Raw genomic sequence first — 18,245 nt, 5'->3', positions numbered from 1 at the left:
TGAAGATTTAAGGTTTTTATTTATTTTTTATCCAAAGAGAGAGGGCCCTGTGTGGTATATAAAAATAGTCCTGGAGTGGTCCCGCGGGCTGGGAGCAGAGGCAAGCCTGCTCACAAGCCCCAGAAGAAAATTAGCTTTGTCGTATATAGCCGCATCTCGAAAATTCATCAGTGGCCATTTTTTCCAAAGCACACTAGGCTTGAGTATTAAAATGATGGTGGGTTACCTGCCAAAGAGGGCTTCACCCGTCTCGTCATGTGCTGATCAGTCATTGGCCTTGCATCTTAAGAGCTGTGATGTACCACTTCAATCAGAAAATATGTCTGATCAAAGATGTTCTATTCAGACAGTTGGGTTAGGCGAGGATGTCTGCGTGTGCTCTTGTTTCTTAGCTACTTAACATGTGTGTGTCAGATGTGAGGTCAGGGCTTAATACACCTGCACGTTATGAAGGATGGAACTGCAAAGAGAGGGCAACCTGATACAAAACCATTGCATAGTATACATGAAGCCAAACTACAGTAACACACTTGTGAACTGGTTGGTAAGGGCATTGCAAACTAATGTCTCTGCTTATTTTTTAGTTACAAATATTAACAATGGTATACTGCGTTGAGAGGGTCCGAGCACAGAGTTTAAAGGTCACCTATTATTCAAAATGCACTATTTCATATATTTTCAACATTAATATATGGGTCCCTGGTGTGGCTAAAGACTCCCAATGTATGGAAAAAAAACAACCCTCTCTTTTTTTCTCCACCCTTTTGGAAACCTGTGTTCAAAAACTGATTTTCCTGCCCTTATGACATCATAAGGAGAAGCCACGTCCCCACATTACCAACATTACTCAGCACAACCTCTCCCTGTGATAAGCCAAACCCCCAGATACCCCCTCAATCTAATAGGCAGTTAGATTCAGGGCCAATCAGAAACAGACTGGGCTTTTTGTATGGACTGTGAACGTCTTACTATGGAAAAGAAAAAAAAAGTAGTGTCCAGTAGCATACTCCTGCTAACTATGCAACAATGCATCTATTTGGGAAACTTAGGTAGTTCATTGGTTGTTTTTGTTGCCCAGCAAGTATACACCAAACAGTCTCCATGGAGTGTAGTAGTATAGACATTGTCAATGCAAGTCACACAATACACCGTGTTATTGCATTAAATTTAATAAATTTAAGTTGTTTTCTTGGTTTCTACATATTTATAAAAGCCACCTGAGAACTGTATACTTTGTCTTATATGTATTGTTCATTGTTTGTTCCATCTGTTCACACAAAGAAAACCCTAAAAGAAAGTGAGGAGTGAGAGTGTTGTTACTGGGTTCAAAGCTAGTATGGTGGATAGTATGGCATAAAGTTGTTGTTTCTCTCGTTTTAATGGATCTATGGATTGCAGGCATAGCAGATGTCTGCTTTGTTGCACTGTGAGAGCAGTGAGCAGCAAACATACAGAACACACACACACACACACACACACACACACACACACACACACACACACACACACACACACACACACACACACACACACACACACACACACACACACACACACACACACACACACACACACACACACTTAATAGACTCTGATCATGAAAACTGGCTTTGGCTCCATTGCACTAGAAATGTTACAGTTTCCTCAACAAAGTGTGGATGAATGTTCCATCAAATGAATGAAAGAAAGATTGAAATATACTTTTTTTCTGTTTAGGGGAAATATGTCCCTGCAATATCCATACTGTTCTTTATTTCATATAGCATCTACTTGTTGTGTCTTTGTGAGTGGACGTGTCTACGTTGAGCAAATGAATCAAAAGATGAATCAAAAATCGGATATGATTTAATATTACAAGGAATGAAGAGCCCAGATTTTAAGGCAATTTTCCAAGAAATTTGTTCATGAATTATTGAATAAATGTAGTAAATAATTAGCCATCCTGATTACCTTATGTAGCCTCATTTTCCATCAACAGTTGATTCTCTTATAGAAATCAATCCGACAAAAAAAAATAAGAATTAATAAGTGGATGGATGGATGGATGGATGGATGGATGGATGGATGGATGGACGGACGGATGAACGGATGGATGGATTGACTAACCTTTATCTTTTTACTTGCACTAAATGTTATTTTGTGACTCGGAATTTTTATTATTTGAAATCAAGTGAATGATAACTCTGCTGCACATGTATATGTAGCCCCATGTAGCCCCATTATTTTTACAGTACATGCACATTTGGTGAAATGAAATTGAAGTGTTTCAAATGAATAAATAAAAAGCAAAGGTCAACTGGTCACTAATATTGTGTGATCTGATGTCCCCGCTAAATAAATGAATTAATAAATATATCCTAATAGCTCATATATACAGTTTACCAGTCTGTATGTTGTCCTTCCAGTAAAGCAATGTATTTGTCCTGGCTGTGATGCTGATGCTAGCTGCCCTTTCTCTTTTCTTTTCTTCAGGAAAGACAGAGAGGAGCTCATACTCATACGGAAGAGAATCCAACCCACACTGCCACCAGGTACGTCCCACTGTTACTGTCTTATTGCCTTAAAGCAGAGTGGCTGTGTCACTTTGCTTTGCTGCCCCATTTTGTGTCAAAGCAGTGTACAAGGGCTGCGTTCCAAATCGCATAATCTTTCGTTTGTCTATTCTACATACTACATTTGACCATAAAATAATCTAGTTAGCATGTAGTATGCATACAAATGGGACTTACTTTGACTTATTTTCCTTCATAACATTGCGCCTTGATCTTGCCTCTCGCTTTTTATATCTGTCGCATCCCCGTTTGTTTTCAAATGAAGGCTCCGTCTATGTGACATCACTTCCGATGCACACTGGATTGTGGGTCAGAATCGCCCAAATAGCATGCTGATTTGCTGACAAAAAATCAGGGCCGGGTGTAGTAAACATACGGGTATTTTCAAGCATACTAAATCTGACCACAAGATTTGGGACATTCTAAATCTTTTTTCTACCATACTAAAAAGCAGAAAGTATGGGGAGACAGTGTTGGAGATGGAGGAGAGCACACACAGTTTGGATCTGACCTGAGTTTAAAATGTTCTCAAACTAGTGTGAGGCATCAAGGACGGAGATTTAAGTGCCCTAATGTCTCTGCTGCCAACATTGATGAAGTGCAAGTTATTTTGTAGCTAATTGTCTACTTTATTATCCGTGTCTGAATTAGCATGTAGCTCGTTAGGCCACTTGACAGAGACAGTGCAGAATGAAAGCAATGCTGTTGACAGAGATCCACTGACTATTGAAGGACATTGGAAGGTAATGAACGTTACTGAAGATGGCTGAAGATGTGGCCGGAAAAGTTGCAGTTAAAGCTATAGTGCGTAACTTTGTTCATATAAATGAATGTCTGTTACATTCAAGCCATCGCCGAATGTTGACACACAGTTGAGTAAGCCTATCAGCTCCACGAAACTCTCTCTAAATATCGCAGCGTTTACAAACTGGTATCTGGTGCTGCAGTGTCTCACATTTAAACTAGTTGTTTACTGCAACTTTAAATTCTTCTTTCACTTGGTTGCAGATACACAGTGTTGGGAACGTTACTTTAAAAAAGTAATTAGTTAGAGTTACTCACTACTTATTCCAAAAAAGTAACTGAGTTAGTAACTGAATGACTTTATAATAGAAGTAATTAGTTACCAGGGAAAGTAACTATTTGCGTTAGGCCTACTGTAACAAAAAAATTGCTATAGGCCTATGTCAAAGAATTTGTATTTTTCAAGTCAGTTGAAATGAGTAGAACAAACAAGTAGCCTACGTGTATGCTACATAACCTTCGATAGCCTAATTATTGCACATAAACAGACAGCAAGATAAGAGTTTTATCCTGCACTTCGAAGAAGGCTATTTTGTTCTCAACAAAAGTAAACATTCTTTGACATTAAACAGCTGTTGCGACCCGCGAATAACGGCGTTATTTGAAACGGCGTTCTTCCCAACCCTGCAGATACAGTATATTTTACCCCACAAACTTTGCGGGAGTCTTTAAATCATTCAGGTATAGCGCAGCACCGACAGATGATTGTTGCTTTTTTTATTATCGGGCATCTAAAGTTCACATTGTGAAAACTCTAGCGCACTCTCACTCTCTTCTTATGTGTCAATCATCCTCCCCACTGCTAAAAACAACAGCTGCTACCTTTCTATTTTTTTCTTTATTATTTTATCTTTACATTTTGATGTTTTCCAGAGATGTGCCCAACTTCATCTCAGCTTCATAAAACAAATAACTATCCTTTATAACTTTAGTAATTGTTTTAAAAGGAATAGTTATCGTGGCGCCAGGTGTTATGAAGACTTTTGTAATAGCTGTATTTTTTGAATGTTCACTGTAATCTTCCCTGCTCCGTTCTCTCATGGACCATATGTATCGGTGAGAAGATGCACATTGATAATTAATGGAAATATACAGCTGCTGCTGTTTGATTCTGCCGGTGGAATATTAAACAGACAGAGGCTTGATGTGCTGGGCGGTAATTTGAGGTATACCACACTCAAATTAAAGAAGATCACATACATATACCTTCCATTGCAGCGCCAGGCTGTTGGGACACGTTTTGACTTGAGTCTGATGTTATGGATTTTATTAATTTTTCCTTTTATTCCTGAACATGTTTTAATTAGAGCGTATCAAAGAAGTGCATTGAAAAAAATCAAAGTTGTGCTAAAAGATGTTCCAGGGTTTGATGATAATGTGAAGGCTGATAGATTTCCTGTTGCAGAACAAGATGTCTGGATTCCAGACCGAGGGGGAATTTGATCATGTTATTTAGCTGCTCAATAAAACGGGTTCTGACCAGTACAATTAGAACTTTTCAAACAGAACTGTAATTTAAAAGTAGTTTAAAGATTATTTTTGGGCATTTTAATGTTTTATTTATAGTGCAGAGAGACAGAGAAGAAACAGGGTAAAGAGGGGAATGACATGCAGAGAACTGACCATGAGCCTCTATATGGGGGAGGGGGGGGCACTCTAATAGTTTGTGTGAACACAGTCATATTGTAGCTAAATATACAGCAGATATGAATGATCCCAAAGTGAGATATTAATCTTTTGGACAATGGCCTTGGGATTTATATATCCACAAAGGATATGTGTTATAATGTCGCTCAATATTCAAAGTGGAATTCTACTGGAATGAAAATGAGCTTACACTGGGTTAAGGATTTTACCACCACAGCCGCTCACTTCCAGACGTTTCTGCAAGCCTCTAGCATTTGCAATCTTTGATTTGGCCTGAGGACTCTGATGTTAGCTCTGAAAACCTTGTAGCCACCCCAGTTGTTGGATACTTTTATGAAGCGACAAACAGATATTATATTTGTGGAGAGATATTTACCATCTAGATCTATCCATCAACAATCACTTGGGACTTGACACTGGTGTTGATTGGAACTCCTGACATCATGGCTGCACTCTTCTAAAATCATCAAAGGTGTCTGATCTGTCACATGTGGTCTGGACTGTGTTTTAATCCAGTGGTGTGTGCGTTGTGCTGTGTAAGACAACCATCACAGCATCTGGGAGGCGTTGTGCTGTACAGACTAAAAGAGTATGACAGAATGTTCACCTGTTTTTTTTAACACAGTCAGCAAGCCAGTCTTTGACACTGAGCTCTCTGCAGCGCACAACTATACTACTATGATGTAATATAATGCAATATTCTAGTGCAACCATTTGACCATAACTAAACCATGAGAATTATACCTAATCTTTCAAACCTGTGTGTGTGTGTGTGTGTGTGTGTGTGTGTGTGTGTGTGTGTGTGTGTGTGTGTGTGTGTGTGTGTGTGTGTGTGTGTGTGTGTGTGTGTGTGTGTGTGTGTGTGTGACAGCGCCTGTACACTTACGTCTGCTGCACACACACACACATCCTCTTTCTACAGACAGAGAAGGGGAAAAAGGACCTGAGGTTGTGAAATATGGCAAGCTTGTGACTGGTCAATATGTATTTGTGTGTCACAATAAGTGAATATAGATTGATCTAGAATGCTGGTGTTGTCTGTTAGACTGAGCATAAGGACTTGTGTCTGAGTGGCCACTAATGCTAGAAACAAACTTTAAAAGGTGCTCTGAGGAACATTCAGTTTGGTTTGAGTCTTGCTACCCCTTTGGACAAAAGCGCTAGTGTTTTTACTACGCTAGCAGTAGTTCCTGGGTGAGTGTACCCATAGAGACAGTGCATGGAATAGGCCACGGCCATGGCCACGCCCATCGTGGGGGAAAACATTGAACAGCGCTCCATCCACTTTGTATTGAAGGAGACCTGTCTTCTGCAAACAAACTTAATTAAAATGTAATCAAACATCCATTTAAGAAAAAAACGTTACTTTCTTGAAAGCCACGACTCTTGTTTGTCTATATGAGCTGTTTTTGTGAAACATAATTGAGTAGTTTTCAATATTGAGGTGTTTTTGTCCGGTCGGACCGGGTCGGACCCATCGTGGGGGAAACCGTTGAAAACCGTTCCATTCACTTTGTATTGAAGGAGACCTGTTTTCTGCAAACAAACTTAATTAAAACGTAATCGAACATCCATTTAATAAAAAAACGTTACTTACGACTCTTGTCTGTCCATACGAGCTGTTTTTGTGAAAAATTATTGAGTAATTTTCAATATTGAGGTGTTTTTTCCCGTCCGTGAGGGTTAGCCTATGGTTAGCCTACAGCAGAAGGCTAACATTAGCCTAGCATTCAGCATACATTAGTTAAGAGTTTTGTCTCGATATTGAAAATTACTCAATACTTTTTCACCAAAACAGCTCGTATAGACAGACAAGAGTCGTGGCTTTAAAGAAAGTAACGTGTATTTGTGAAAGGCATGTCGTATTACGTTTTTGTTAAGTTTGTTTGCCGAATACGGGTGTCATTCAATATAAAGTGGATGGAGCGCTGTGTATTGTTTTCCCCCACGATGGGCGTGGCCTCAGATTATGACGCGCCATGCACTGTCTCTATGACAAAGGCATTAAGAAAAACTATATAGGGGAGAACGGGGTAAGTAGGCACACTTTTTACTCTAGTGAGAATTGCTCATCACCAAAACATCTGTCAATAGCCATTCCTACATTAAAATGAAGCTTAAGGTGTTGGCTAGAAATGTGTGTCTCTCTTTTTTTCCAACTTATTGTAATGAAGAAGTAATTTACCATCAAAGACACTCTGACACATTGTGACAACCAACCCCATCAAGGGGTCGGTTGTCACACAATATGGGGTTGTTTGTCACAATGTTATCTTAATGGGAAAAATCTTAAAAAGAAGGCAAGGAGGCAGAACCAAATTTGAATGTTTAATTGCATTGTCAAGTTGACAAATAGGTCTACATAACGTTCTGTAGCCTTGGCAGCTGGTCTAGTTTGGGATTTTGATTTTGTTGCCCTTTTTTCTTTTGCTTGCTAGCTGCCTTTTCCTGCTCTATTCTTTCCTTCTCTGGGGTGTCAGTGAGGATACAGCTTGACAATTTATTTCGTTATTGGGTTCCTTTTCTGGCTGCAGCCTTGAGATAACATGTGACAACCAACCCCCCAAAAAATTTGACGACCAACCCCAACTTGAATTTCTTGCTAGCATCAAGGCCAACAACCATCTGACAACTAATTAGCTTGCTAACCACAATCTAAACTATAGTTTACCCTCCACACTTTCTGAGGGTAACAAGTGTTTTGTTATAAACCCATTGTGTAAAAGCCTAGAAGAAAAATACTGAGAAGCAAAATATTTGGAATTTGACATGAAAAACACAAAACATCCTCTCACCTGAAATGCAGCTGTCTTCCTCCAAGGAAGTCTATGTATGTGACCTCTGATCCCAATTCTGGACCTTTTTTATATCAACATTTCAGAGCTAGCGCGCTCTGGTGGCGAGATATAACGAATGTGACATCCAACCCATGTGACAAATTACCCCGTTCTCCCCTACAAATAGCATTCTTTGCACTGATGGTCTCGTTTGCTGTTACATTTCATTTATGATCATCAGATGATCATCAGAGGAAAAATGAGACTGTTTCAGAAATATTTCAAAGTTCCTCGTAGCACCTTTAAGTTTGATTACAAACTGAAGATACCTTTTCAAAGTTTCAGATATAGTCTTCACGTAATAATCCATTGTGTCACTTTGTGTTTGGGAGATGAAGCCCAGTAAATAGGGAAACCGAGGTTGTGTCTGCCAACGGTGGCCATCAAAACCAAACAAAATGGCCGGGCCTTGTTGAATGAAGAGAAGACAGAAAGTAATAGTGAAGAAAACTAAAAGTGAAAATAAAAATCCCAGTGTGGCAATTGAAGGTCCCGGAGTATTAGTTTGCAGCCTTCAGGGTTAGTGAGGCCGTCCTCCTTTTTGGTTTTGATCTTTTTCCTTTTGAGGACAGGATTTGGCCCTGACAACCTTGTGAACAAAGACACACAGACACACACACGCACACACACACATACACACACACACACACACACACACACACACACACACACACACACACACAAAGAGAGAGAGAGAGAGAACATGCCGGTCATATCTGCCTCGTGCCAAGTGTGTCAGTTCACTCGTGTCCCGGTTTATCATTCGTTGCCGTTCAGTCACTTCTTGTGTTCAGTTGTTCATTCATTCATTTACTGATTTCTTCTGACATTCCTTCATCCATTCATTTGTGAAAGAAGAAGTAACTCATACTTCTCTTCATATAGATTTCTTGTTTGTTAAATTTGTGGATTACTCATATTTTCATATCTCTATTCTAATATTCAAACAGCCCAGTTTGTCAAAGTATTGAAGTACTTTGTTTATGCCAAGATGTATTCAGTACATATCGAGGGCAGCACGTATTTCTTATTTCATCAGTACATTCATTAGCTGAACCCCATGTGATGAACCCCAAATGGACCCCTAAAAAATCCATCCATCTTGTCGCTTATCTCAGGGCGCACTCACACTAGGCAAGTTTGCCTGTTCCGTGCTGCAGGAAGATTCTCCCCCCTCCCCACTCCCCCGCTGGCCCGTGGTCACACTGCTCCCAAAGGCCGCGGCCTGGGCACTATTGCTCCTTCATACATATGTCATCACGTCGTAATACGTTACATACGTCATCACCAAGCGTACTCGCTGTTGGAACTAGTAGAACAACAATGGAGAACAACAGTAGTCGCGGATTGCCCCAAACACCTCCGAATTTTTGTGGGTCTTATCCAGCTGCGACCATGGCTGCGACTGAATACTGTCGCCGGCCCAAATTTCTTGCAAACTCTCCAATTCACTATCGCACCGGAACCCACTCGTGAACCTCTTGCCGCCATTGTTTACAATTATTGTGAGGAAGAAGGGTCACGCATGGACTACGTCATCCAGCTCACGTTGCGTATCCGTGTGTGTGCGCGTGTCATCTCATTAGCATCTGTGCCGTTCTCTCTGGCACACCTCTCCCAAGTGTGCCGTGGCCAAGGGGGTGTTCCGTGCTGGAATACGGATGGCGTGGTCACACTAGTTAGCCAAACGTTAGACTTTAATATGCAAATGAGCTCGGGCACGGAATAGCGGCCCTAGTGTGAGTGTGCCCTTATTCACTATTCAACCATTTAATGTATTAATTTGTTCATCCAGCAGTTCATTTGTTGACTTGTTCACTCTCTGATTCATCCATCCATCCATCTATCCATCCATCCATTTATCACCCACTAGCCGATCTTTTATTTATAACCGCCCCTCTCGTATCCAGCTGTGGCCTTTGTGTGTGCGAGGCTACAGCAAACCGTAGAGGACAAAAAAATATGAAATAAATCAAACATTAACTGCCTGTGCTGGCCATTTTCCTACTGGGCTGCTGTCAAATTATCCTGTTACACAGTCTGAATGGCTCCTGATGGAAATTGTTTGGAAATGGCAGATAAATTTACATGCTGGGCAGAAGTCCAAAAATTATCTTGGCTTCGTCCTTTCGGCTGATAGTAAAAAAAAAAAAAAAAAAAAAACACTTAGAAGGGAGGATGAGCTCAAACATTAGCAGCGGGAACATTTCCAATGACCCCAGTTTATTCCACAACTCTGTGTGACCAAAGCAAATAGATCTGTACCGATGGACTTTTGAGGTAATTTGGGGTTTTCTGGTTCCACGATTTGGCTCCAGTTTTAGTTTTGGAGTGTTGAATAGTTTTGAATAAAGGCATAGTGTTGTTACAGCTCTCAATCGCAACCACACATCTCCACATTTCCCTCCTGCATGAGCTCCAAAACATTTAGCCGGGTAATAAGACTCAACTGCCCCTTTCATTTTCACTTCATCATTCTGTCCGTCATGTCGCGTTGGTGTATTCCCATTTCTGTTTGGGAGGAAACATGTTGGCTATGGTTTCAAATACTTCCCTTGACAATTTTGTCAGGTGCAAATTTGTCATTTCATGATTAGATCATTTAGATTTCCGCGGGCATTATAGTGATTGTATTGTCTTTCACTTTGATTTAAATGGTCATTTTAGATACTTCTCTAAATCTTCTTGACAGCACTGGCTTCATTAGGGAGGTGTACTTTCAAGTCATTTTCTTTACATTTAAATTGCATCTTAATTCATGTGGTCTCTTGGTACTTATAATGTTTTCCATTGTGAGTGGTGTGAATTCCTCTTGGAGACAGGTGATGTGAGTGTTGAGGGTGAAGCGGTCGTACTTTGATTAGTGTTACCTTAAATGGCTCTCTGTGTGGAGTCTGTGTGTTCTTACGTATCTGTGCTTCTGTCTTCAGTTGTATATGGATGGATGGATGGATGGATGGATGGATGGATGGATGGATGGACAGACGGATGGAAGAATGGATGGATAGATGGATGGATAGTCCAATAGTGTTCAGTGGTCTGAGGATTTTTCCATCCATCAGAGCAGTATGCTTACTGCACACTGAACCGTTATTCCTTCAGTGGCAGTAAGGATTTGTTTTTAGTGTGAAGTGCCTTGTGCTTGTATCCAACTGGGAAGCTGACTGGGGTTCTGACTGGTGATTGTCTCCTGGCTGTATAAATGGGTGGTTGGGGGCTGGGAAACATGGCCTCCTGCCAAGGTGCAATGCCCAACCCCCTAACAGTTCAGCTTTGCTCCCCTAAAAGCATCTAAACACCATCCAAAAACCATGGGCTTCAGGCCCAAGGTGGCAACAATAACCTCACACCACCAGGGATAGAAAGGGAAGGGGGTTTGATGACATCGGACTTCAGGAATGGAAGCACATTTGTTTCTGTTATTATTTTAGTTTTTTATATTAGTTTTTTTTTGAGCATTTTTAGGACTTGTTGTCCATGTTGGCTTAGACGTTACATTTGAACGATGAATCATTGACATGGGAAACAGCAGTGTACCAAACAATAGCAGGTATATTTAGGAGCCGATGTGGGGTTTGTGATTGAGAGGACTTGTTATGACTGTTAGGATTCTCACTTCTCTTTTCCTGATGATAGGTTAAGCATTGTGGATCATCTGCGGTGAGTGACACTGCACCGAGTTTCACACTGTAATTCACTTGGCAGACGTTTTAAAGCCGAGTTGTCACATGTCAGGAATATTTTTACACCTGTCAGGGAGATGCAGTAGTTGGCTGATTTGCCAGGGGAAAAGACTGTTTTCATGAGACAAACTGTTTGGCATTGGTCGTTTGATTAAATATGATATACATATGTTTACGTTTTTCTGACAAGGACCCCTTGCCACAATGTCAATAATGAATGGTAATCTTTTTTTAAAGACAAAGTAGCTTGGCGTTGCTATAGCACCACAAAAGCCCTTAGGGAGAAAGGCCAGTCGAACGTTAAGGTGTACAATGTGTCTTATTTTGACGCCAGAGATTAGAGTTCAAATCCCGTCTCCTAGCAACAGTACATTTAAGTTACTATTAACCACGACTGCCATTTTGTTCCAAACCTCGCCACATTGTAATGCATAGTTGCAGCTACTTCTACCAAAGTTAAGCATGCTTAGTTGTGTCTGCTGGACTTTACTGCTGACGCCCGCGCTGCTCATATCAATAGCGGATAACTGTTATTTACCAGGACATAGTTCCATCAAAGTTTGGACAGAGCATGGCTAGCTGATTCCCCCTGCTTCTGGCGTTTATGCTAAGCTAAGCTAACTGCATACTTACTCCAGCAGAGTGCTTAACACACAGACATGCATTTGTTCGGGCAAACATTTAACATGTGCATCGTTTTGGGAACAGATAAGGACCATTTTGCAAGGCAGTGATAAATAATGGCTTATTTTGTGACATAAGGAAATCTAATTCATTCATGTATATTACTACTTGTGCATATATACATATTTGCAGTCATTTTGTTAATACTTGTATTCTATATTTTTTTATTTGAGCACCGTAAGACGGAATGTGCCACACAAACATTTCGCTACAAGTATTTTAAATCTTGGAAACTTTGAATTCAGCATGGCCTACTTGGATAATGACGTCATACGATTGGTCAGTCTACCTGTCAATCTCTGATCTCATTGCTGCTCCCCAGAGGTTGAACCCTTTAGACATGGTTGACCCCACCACTGTTACTCTAGCGCCCCCCTCGGGACAAACTGGATTTGATTTCATTTGCTCCTATACTGGGCCACTGACAGTCTGTTGTTTGCTCTGCCATGCTTTTATGGGGATTTCTGTGACTGCACGGCTGATGAGAGTGTCACCTGAACTCCCATAACCACAGCGCAAACACCCTCACGGGTCGTATAATGTACTGCCACTTCACACACGCACGCACGCACGCACGCACGCACGCACACACACACACACACACACACAATCTTGCTCTTTTTCAGAATTTTTCTACAAATCTTATTTTTTCTTTTCTTTTCTCTCTCACTCTGCCGTTCATTCAAGCCAAAGCCACTCTGGTGGCTGCACACACACACACACACCAAAGCACACACACACAAACGCACCCACACACACACAAATGCACACACACAATCATGCATGCGCACACACCCACCCACCCACACACACACACACACACACACACACACACACACACACACACACACACACACACACACACACACACACACACACACACACACACACACACACACACACACACACACACACACACACACACACACACACACACACACACACAGCCACACCAAAGCCCCTCCTGTCATCCAGTTATCACCTCACAGATCAGTAGGTTGGTGGTGGGCCGGCAGCTACAGCTGAGGCAGCAGCAGTCGGGTTGTGAGGTTCTGGTGGAATGCAACATGAAAAGAAAAACAAGCCTTTAACCCTTCACACACACACACACACACACACACACACACACACACACATTCACACATCAGTCAGTAGAAATTGCTGAAGGCTCCGTTTTGAAGCTATGCAACGTTTTGGGGGAGGATGCTTAGAAGCTACATTTACCTATTAAAGAGGGGAGACACACACACACACACACACACACATTCACACTCACACACACACATCCACACGTTCACACACAAACACACACACACACACACATAAACATTCATGTGATTTAGTTCGGAGGCTTTTGAAAGAATACAATTCAAATTTAGCTAGAAAATTATAAACAAGGGAAGAAATGATAGTTAATGACTGAACTAATACAATGTGCATACTATTACAGTGATAAAAGAGCACTAGACATATGTTCAGAGTCAAATATACAGTATATGCATGAACTATATGAGGCAGCATGACAATAAACCAGTTGTCAGTGTTTTGTGTGTGTGTGTGTGTGTGTGTGTGTGTGTGTGTGTGTGTGTGTGTGTGTGTGTGTGTGTGTGTGTGTGTGTGTGTGTGTGTGTGTGTGTGTGTGTGTGTGTGTGTGTGTGTGTGTGTGTGTGTGTGTGTGTGTGTGTGAGCAGCACCACCGTCGTTTTGCTTTCAGCCATCGTTCTTGACTATAATCTACACTCAGCGCTGTGTTGGGTTTGTATCAGGTAGCAGGTGTTTCATCTTGTTCACTCCTCATCAGTCCTCCATGAGCGCAACCGCTCCTTTAAACACTCTGGAGGGCTCTCCACACACACTGACCCCTGATCTCTGCTACCAGAGAGAGAGAGAGTCTACTGGTTATTACTGAACACAACTCACCTCTCTCTCTCTCTCTCTCTCTCTCTCTCTCTCTCCACGGCATTTTCTCTCTTCATCCTTTTCTTTTCTCTCTTTCTTTTCCCTGTATATACGTGGACACTATATTCGAGGCAACTGAGAACTGTAACAACATGACTTATTTGTTTCCATGTTATGACATGACCCCCCCGTGCAACAAACCACTCGCACTAACTTTGATCCATAGATCTTAGCTAGCGCGTGCCGGCAGCGCGTGCATTTGTTTAGGAAGCCAGGGAAAGAGAGAGAGACGGCAGGGTGAGTTGCAATGAGGCGATGTATTATATATGTATATATGATCATAAATGACCCATAGGGGAAATAACACTAAAGAGTTAGAAACCCTTAATCTGAATTAAAGGTACTCCAAGGAACTTTCAGTTTGTGTTCATTCTTGCACCCCCTATGGAGAAAAGCGGTAGTGTTTTTACTAGCTGTTGTTCCTGGCTGAGCGTACCCATGACAAAGGCTTTAAGACTACAAACTAAAAATGTAATGTATGATCTTCAGAGGAATAATGAGACTGTTTCAGAAATATTTAAAAGTTCCTCGTAGCACCTTTAAGTTTGAGTTTGAATTTGATACCAAAATGAACTTGAATGAAATACACAACTAAGACAAATGTAAAGCAACATTGACATCTCCCATATCACCATCATCATCAGTGTCATGTGTCTGCTGATCTGCAATGTGTCCTTCTCCTTCTCACTATTTGGTTACATTTTTGTGAATGAAATGTGTCCACAAACGGAGCTGACAGGCAGGCAGCCCTGTATCTACAGTGTGTGTGTGTGTGTGTGTGTGTGTGTGTGTGTGTGTGTGTGTGTGTGTGTGTGTGTGTGTGTGTGTGTGTGTGTGTGTGTGTGTGTGTGTGTCTGTGTGGGTGTCTGTGTGTGTGTGTGTGTGTGTGTGTGTGTGTGGTGTGAGAGTGTACGTGTGTGAACAACAGACCCCATCCCCTCTGGAAGGCCAACAGTTCCTGTGTGTGGGCTTTACAGTGGAATTTTGGCTTCCAAGTGTGTGTGTGTGTGTGTGTGTGTGTGTGTGTGTTCATCTTCCCTTCATTATGTCTGTCCTCTGAACATTTCCCCATTGGCTGTCTTCTGGCCAATGGGGCGGCAGCAGGAAGTACAAGCCCCCAACAGCTGCTCTGCTGAAGTCTAGGAAGAAGAAAAAAAACAAGGGCGAGTCAAAGACTGTTTACATGCTGAGAAATATTAATAAAAACTGCTTGGACCTCAGTCTGTCTTGTTGGGCCAGACATGTATTATATCACTGTATACACTCTACACTATAAAAGGAATACAATGTTTCTGCAGTCCAAGCCAAGGCTAATAATAACCCATGGAACGCATCCTTATACAAATTCAACCTTAGTAGTTATATAGTGATGCCCAAACACACCACAATGTCTGTCCCTTTTTTTTAACCTGTCGATAAGTCCAAAAGGCATCGCTCAATTAGGAACACCATTCAAAATATTGTGGGCATGAACAAGGGTGCACTCTGTGTCTAAATGTGTGTTAATTGTTTTAACACATTATCTGTGGTAGTTGTGTGAATAGAAAATAAAAATGTGTAAAGAAGGACCCAGAAAGCATGGTGCATTTGCAGAACACAGTTGATGGAAATGCCTCAAAGAAATGGAGAAAAACGCTAACATACTATATCTATTTCTATCTATCTATCTATCTATCTATCTATCTATCTATCTATCTATCTATCTATCTATCTATCTATCTATCTATCTATCTATCTATCTATCTATCTATCTATCTATCCTAATCTCTTCTAATTCTAATCAATCCATCATGTGCATCTTTGTGTGTGGTGAGATGTTCCACTCACAGCTGCTCTCCAGCTCTGAACACACACACACACACACACGCACACACACACACACGCACAGACACACACACACACACACACACACACACACACACACACACACAGATCCAGCCTCTGGTTGCTCTCTGGAGACTCTCAGCCATCGTTTAGTCTCATTTTCCGGCCTCACAGATCGACACATTATTTAATTTGACTATTGATCTCAAACACACGCTAACAAAAAACAGCTCTGTGTGTGTGTGTGTGTGTGTGTGTGTGTGTGTGTGTGTGTGTGTGTGTGTGTGTGTGTGTGTGTGTGTGTGTGTGTGTGTGTGTGTGTGTGTGTGTGTGTGTGTGTGTGTGTGTGTGTGTGTGTGTGTTGATTCATCAGATATGACAGCCTATACAGTCTGTGTGTGGTATCCATTATATGAACATCCGTAGTGTGAGGACCACCCTCCATCACCATGATGTACTGGATTCCTCTGGTTATACAGTATATGTTGCGGCCTGCAAAACTGCTAGACTAATGACATTCCAGTAAGCCTCAGCTGTGCTCTGGCTATGGTGCACACATTAGTTAAAAAGTTTGAACTCACTTACATGATAAACATGGTAAATATTATACCTGCTACGAATCAGCATATTAGCCATTACAAGTCAGTGAGAAAACCATACAAAGATTTGGGCTGGGTTCCAATTCACATACTCTTTCTTTACATACTGCTGCTGATCATAAAATGAATGTAGTTAGCGTGCTACAATTGGGACATACTTTTACTAATTTATTTCATCATACAAATGCACCTTGAACTTGCCTCTTGCTTATATCTGTCACATTTCTGGTTGATTTTTCATACGGAGGCTCCGTCGATGTGTCACCTTCATTGCGCACTAGATTGTGGGTCAGAATCGCCTTAAATAGCATGCTGATTTCAGCACAAAAATTCTGGACCGGATGTAGGTATTTTGGTACATCCAAAATCGTTTTCTACCATACTAAATAGCAGAAAGTATGGGGATTGGAACGCAGGGTTGATCAACTCATGAAGCATTCAACTTAGTGTGTAACAACTTCAAGAGGCATCATGGAGGCAAAGCAGGGAGCTGCTCTCTCTCTCTCTCTCTCTCTCTCTCTCTCTCTCTCTCTCTCTCTCTCTCTCTCTCTCTCTCTCTGTCAGTGAAGTTCACCCTCTCCCATCTCTGATGTGTCTAACATCAAACATTATTCTGTCACACACACACATACAGACACACACACACACACACACACACACACACACACACACACACACACACACACACACACAAACTGCGAGTGAATTACAACAGCTGGTAACAGACACAGAACAGAACTGAGCTGTCACACCTACACTATAGAGCAGACACACACACACACACACACACACACACACACACACACACACACACACACACAATATTTAAGTACACACACAATGATGCATATACACTAAGAAGGGATGTGCTGATTCTCTCTCTCTCACACACACACACACACACACACACACACACACACACACACTCACACTCACACACACACACAGTCTTGATCCCTGAGATGCGGTGGAAGCCAACTGATAGTTTTCATGTGTGTTTCCTTCATCATGGCGCAGTTCTGCCGGACTTCTCTTGAATTCTTATCTGTGACAGATGATGCAACAGTTTCCTGGATTCCCACAGGCCTTGAACCTCTCTTAGATGAAAAAAAAGAGTCAGCCTAAGCTTTGAACATTCCTGAAAATTAATATAGGACCTTAAAAGTCAAAGAAATTCTATGCAAACCTATTTTTTAAATCAACATATTTCTGTGTTAAACCCATATGGCTGACATTTGCAAATTTTAACTTTGATTGTTCTCTGATGTGATCATAAACTGAGAACATGATTGGTATATCTTAAATGTTGCAATGTGGTTTGGAGGTAAGAGTAAGTGATTCAGGAGATATTTTAATTTTTTTGGTCAAAATCAGTGAATATCTCCACATGATCCGCTACCTGTCTATTATGTGTATGCGCTGAGAGAGAGAATCTGGTTAATACACAGCCTAGGCTCTGACCACAGTAATAGTTTCTTGTGAGCATGTATAGTGATGTTAAGTTAATGCAACATAAGCCCTCTTTAAAATTAAAATAATTTGAGGAATAAAAGGTATCGTAGAACTAAAGCATTGACTTCATAATTTTCTAGACACACTTTAGACCGTTCCCCATTCACTTCAATATGAATTTCTTTTCTTACATAGAGTCAAATT

At 41.2% G+C, this 18,245-nt stretch overlaps 1 protein-coding gene across 3 annotated transcripts in view; it reads left to right on the top strand.

The window, feature by feature from the left end:
• tcf4 (transcription factor 4) overlaps nt 1–18,245 on the top strand; it is a 209,879-nt gene that overhangs the window by 96,494 nt on the left and 95,140 nt on the right. For all 3 annotated transcript variants that reach the window (XM_080046963.1, XM_080046964.1, XM_080046962.1), the window contains one exon: nt 2,473–2,531. In XM_080046963.1, coding sequence (XP_079903089.1) covers nt 2,473–2,531 — 59 coding nt within the window. The remainder of the gene's footprint in view (nt 1–2,472; nt 2,532–18,245) is intronic.

The sequence above is a fragment of the Ammodytes marinus genome, assembly GCF_949987685.1.
Source record: "Ammodytes marinus genome assembly, chromosome: 18".
Classification (NCBI taxonomy): domain Eukaryota; kingdom Metazoa; phylum Chordata; class Actinopteri; order Uranoscopiformes; family Ammodytidae; genus Ammodytes; species Ammodytes marinus.
This window is presented reverse-complemented; position numbering and strand designations above follow the sequence as displayed.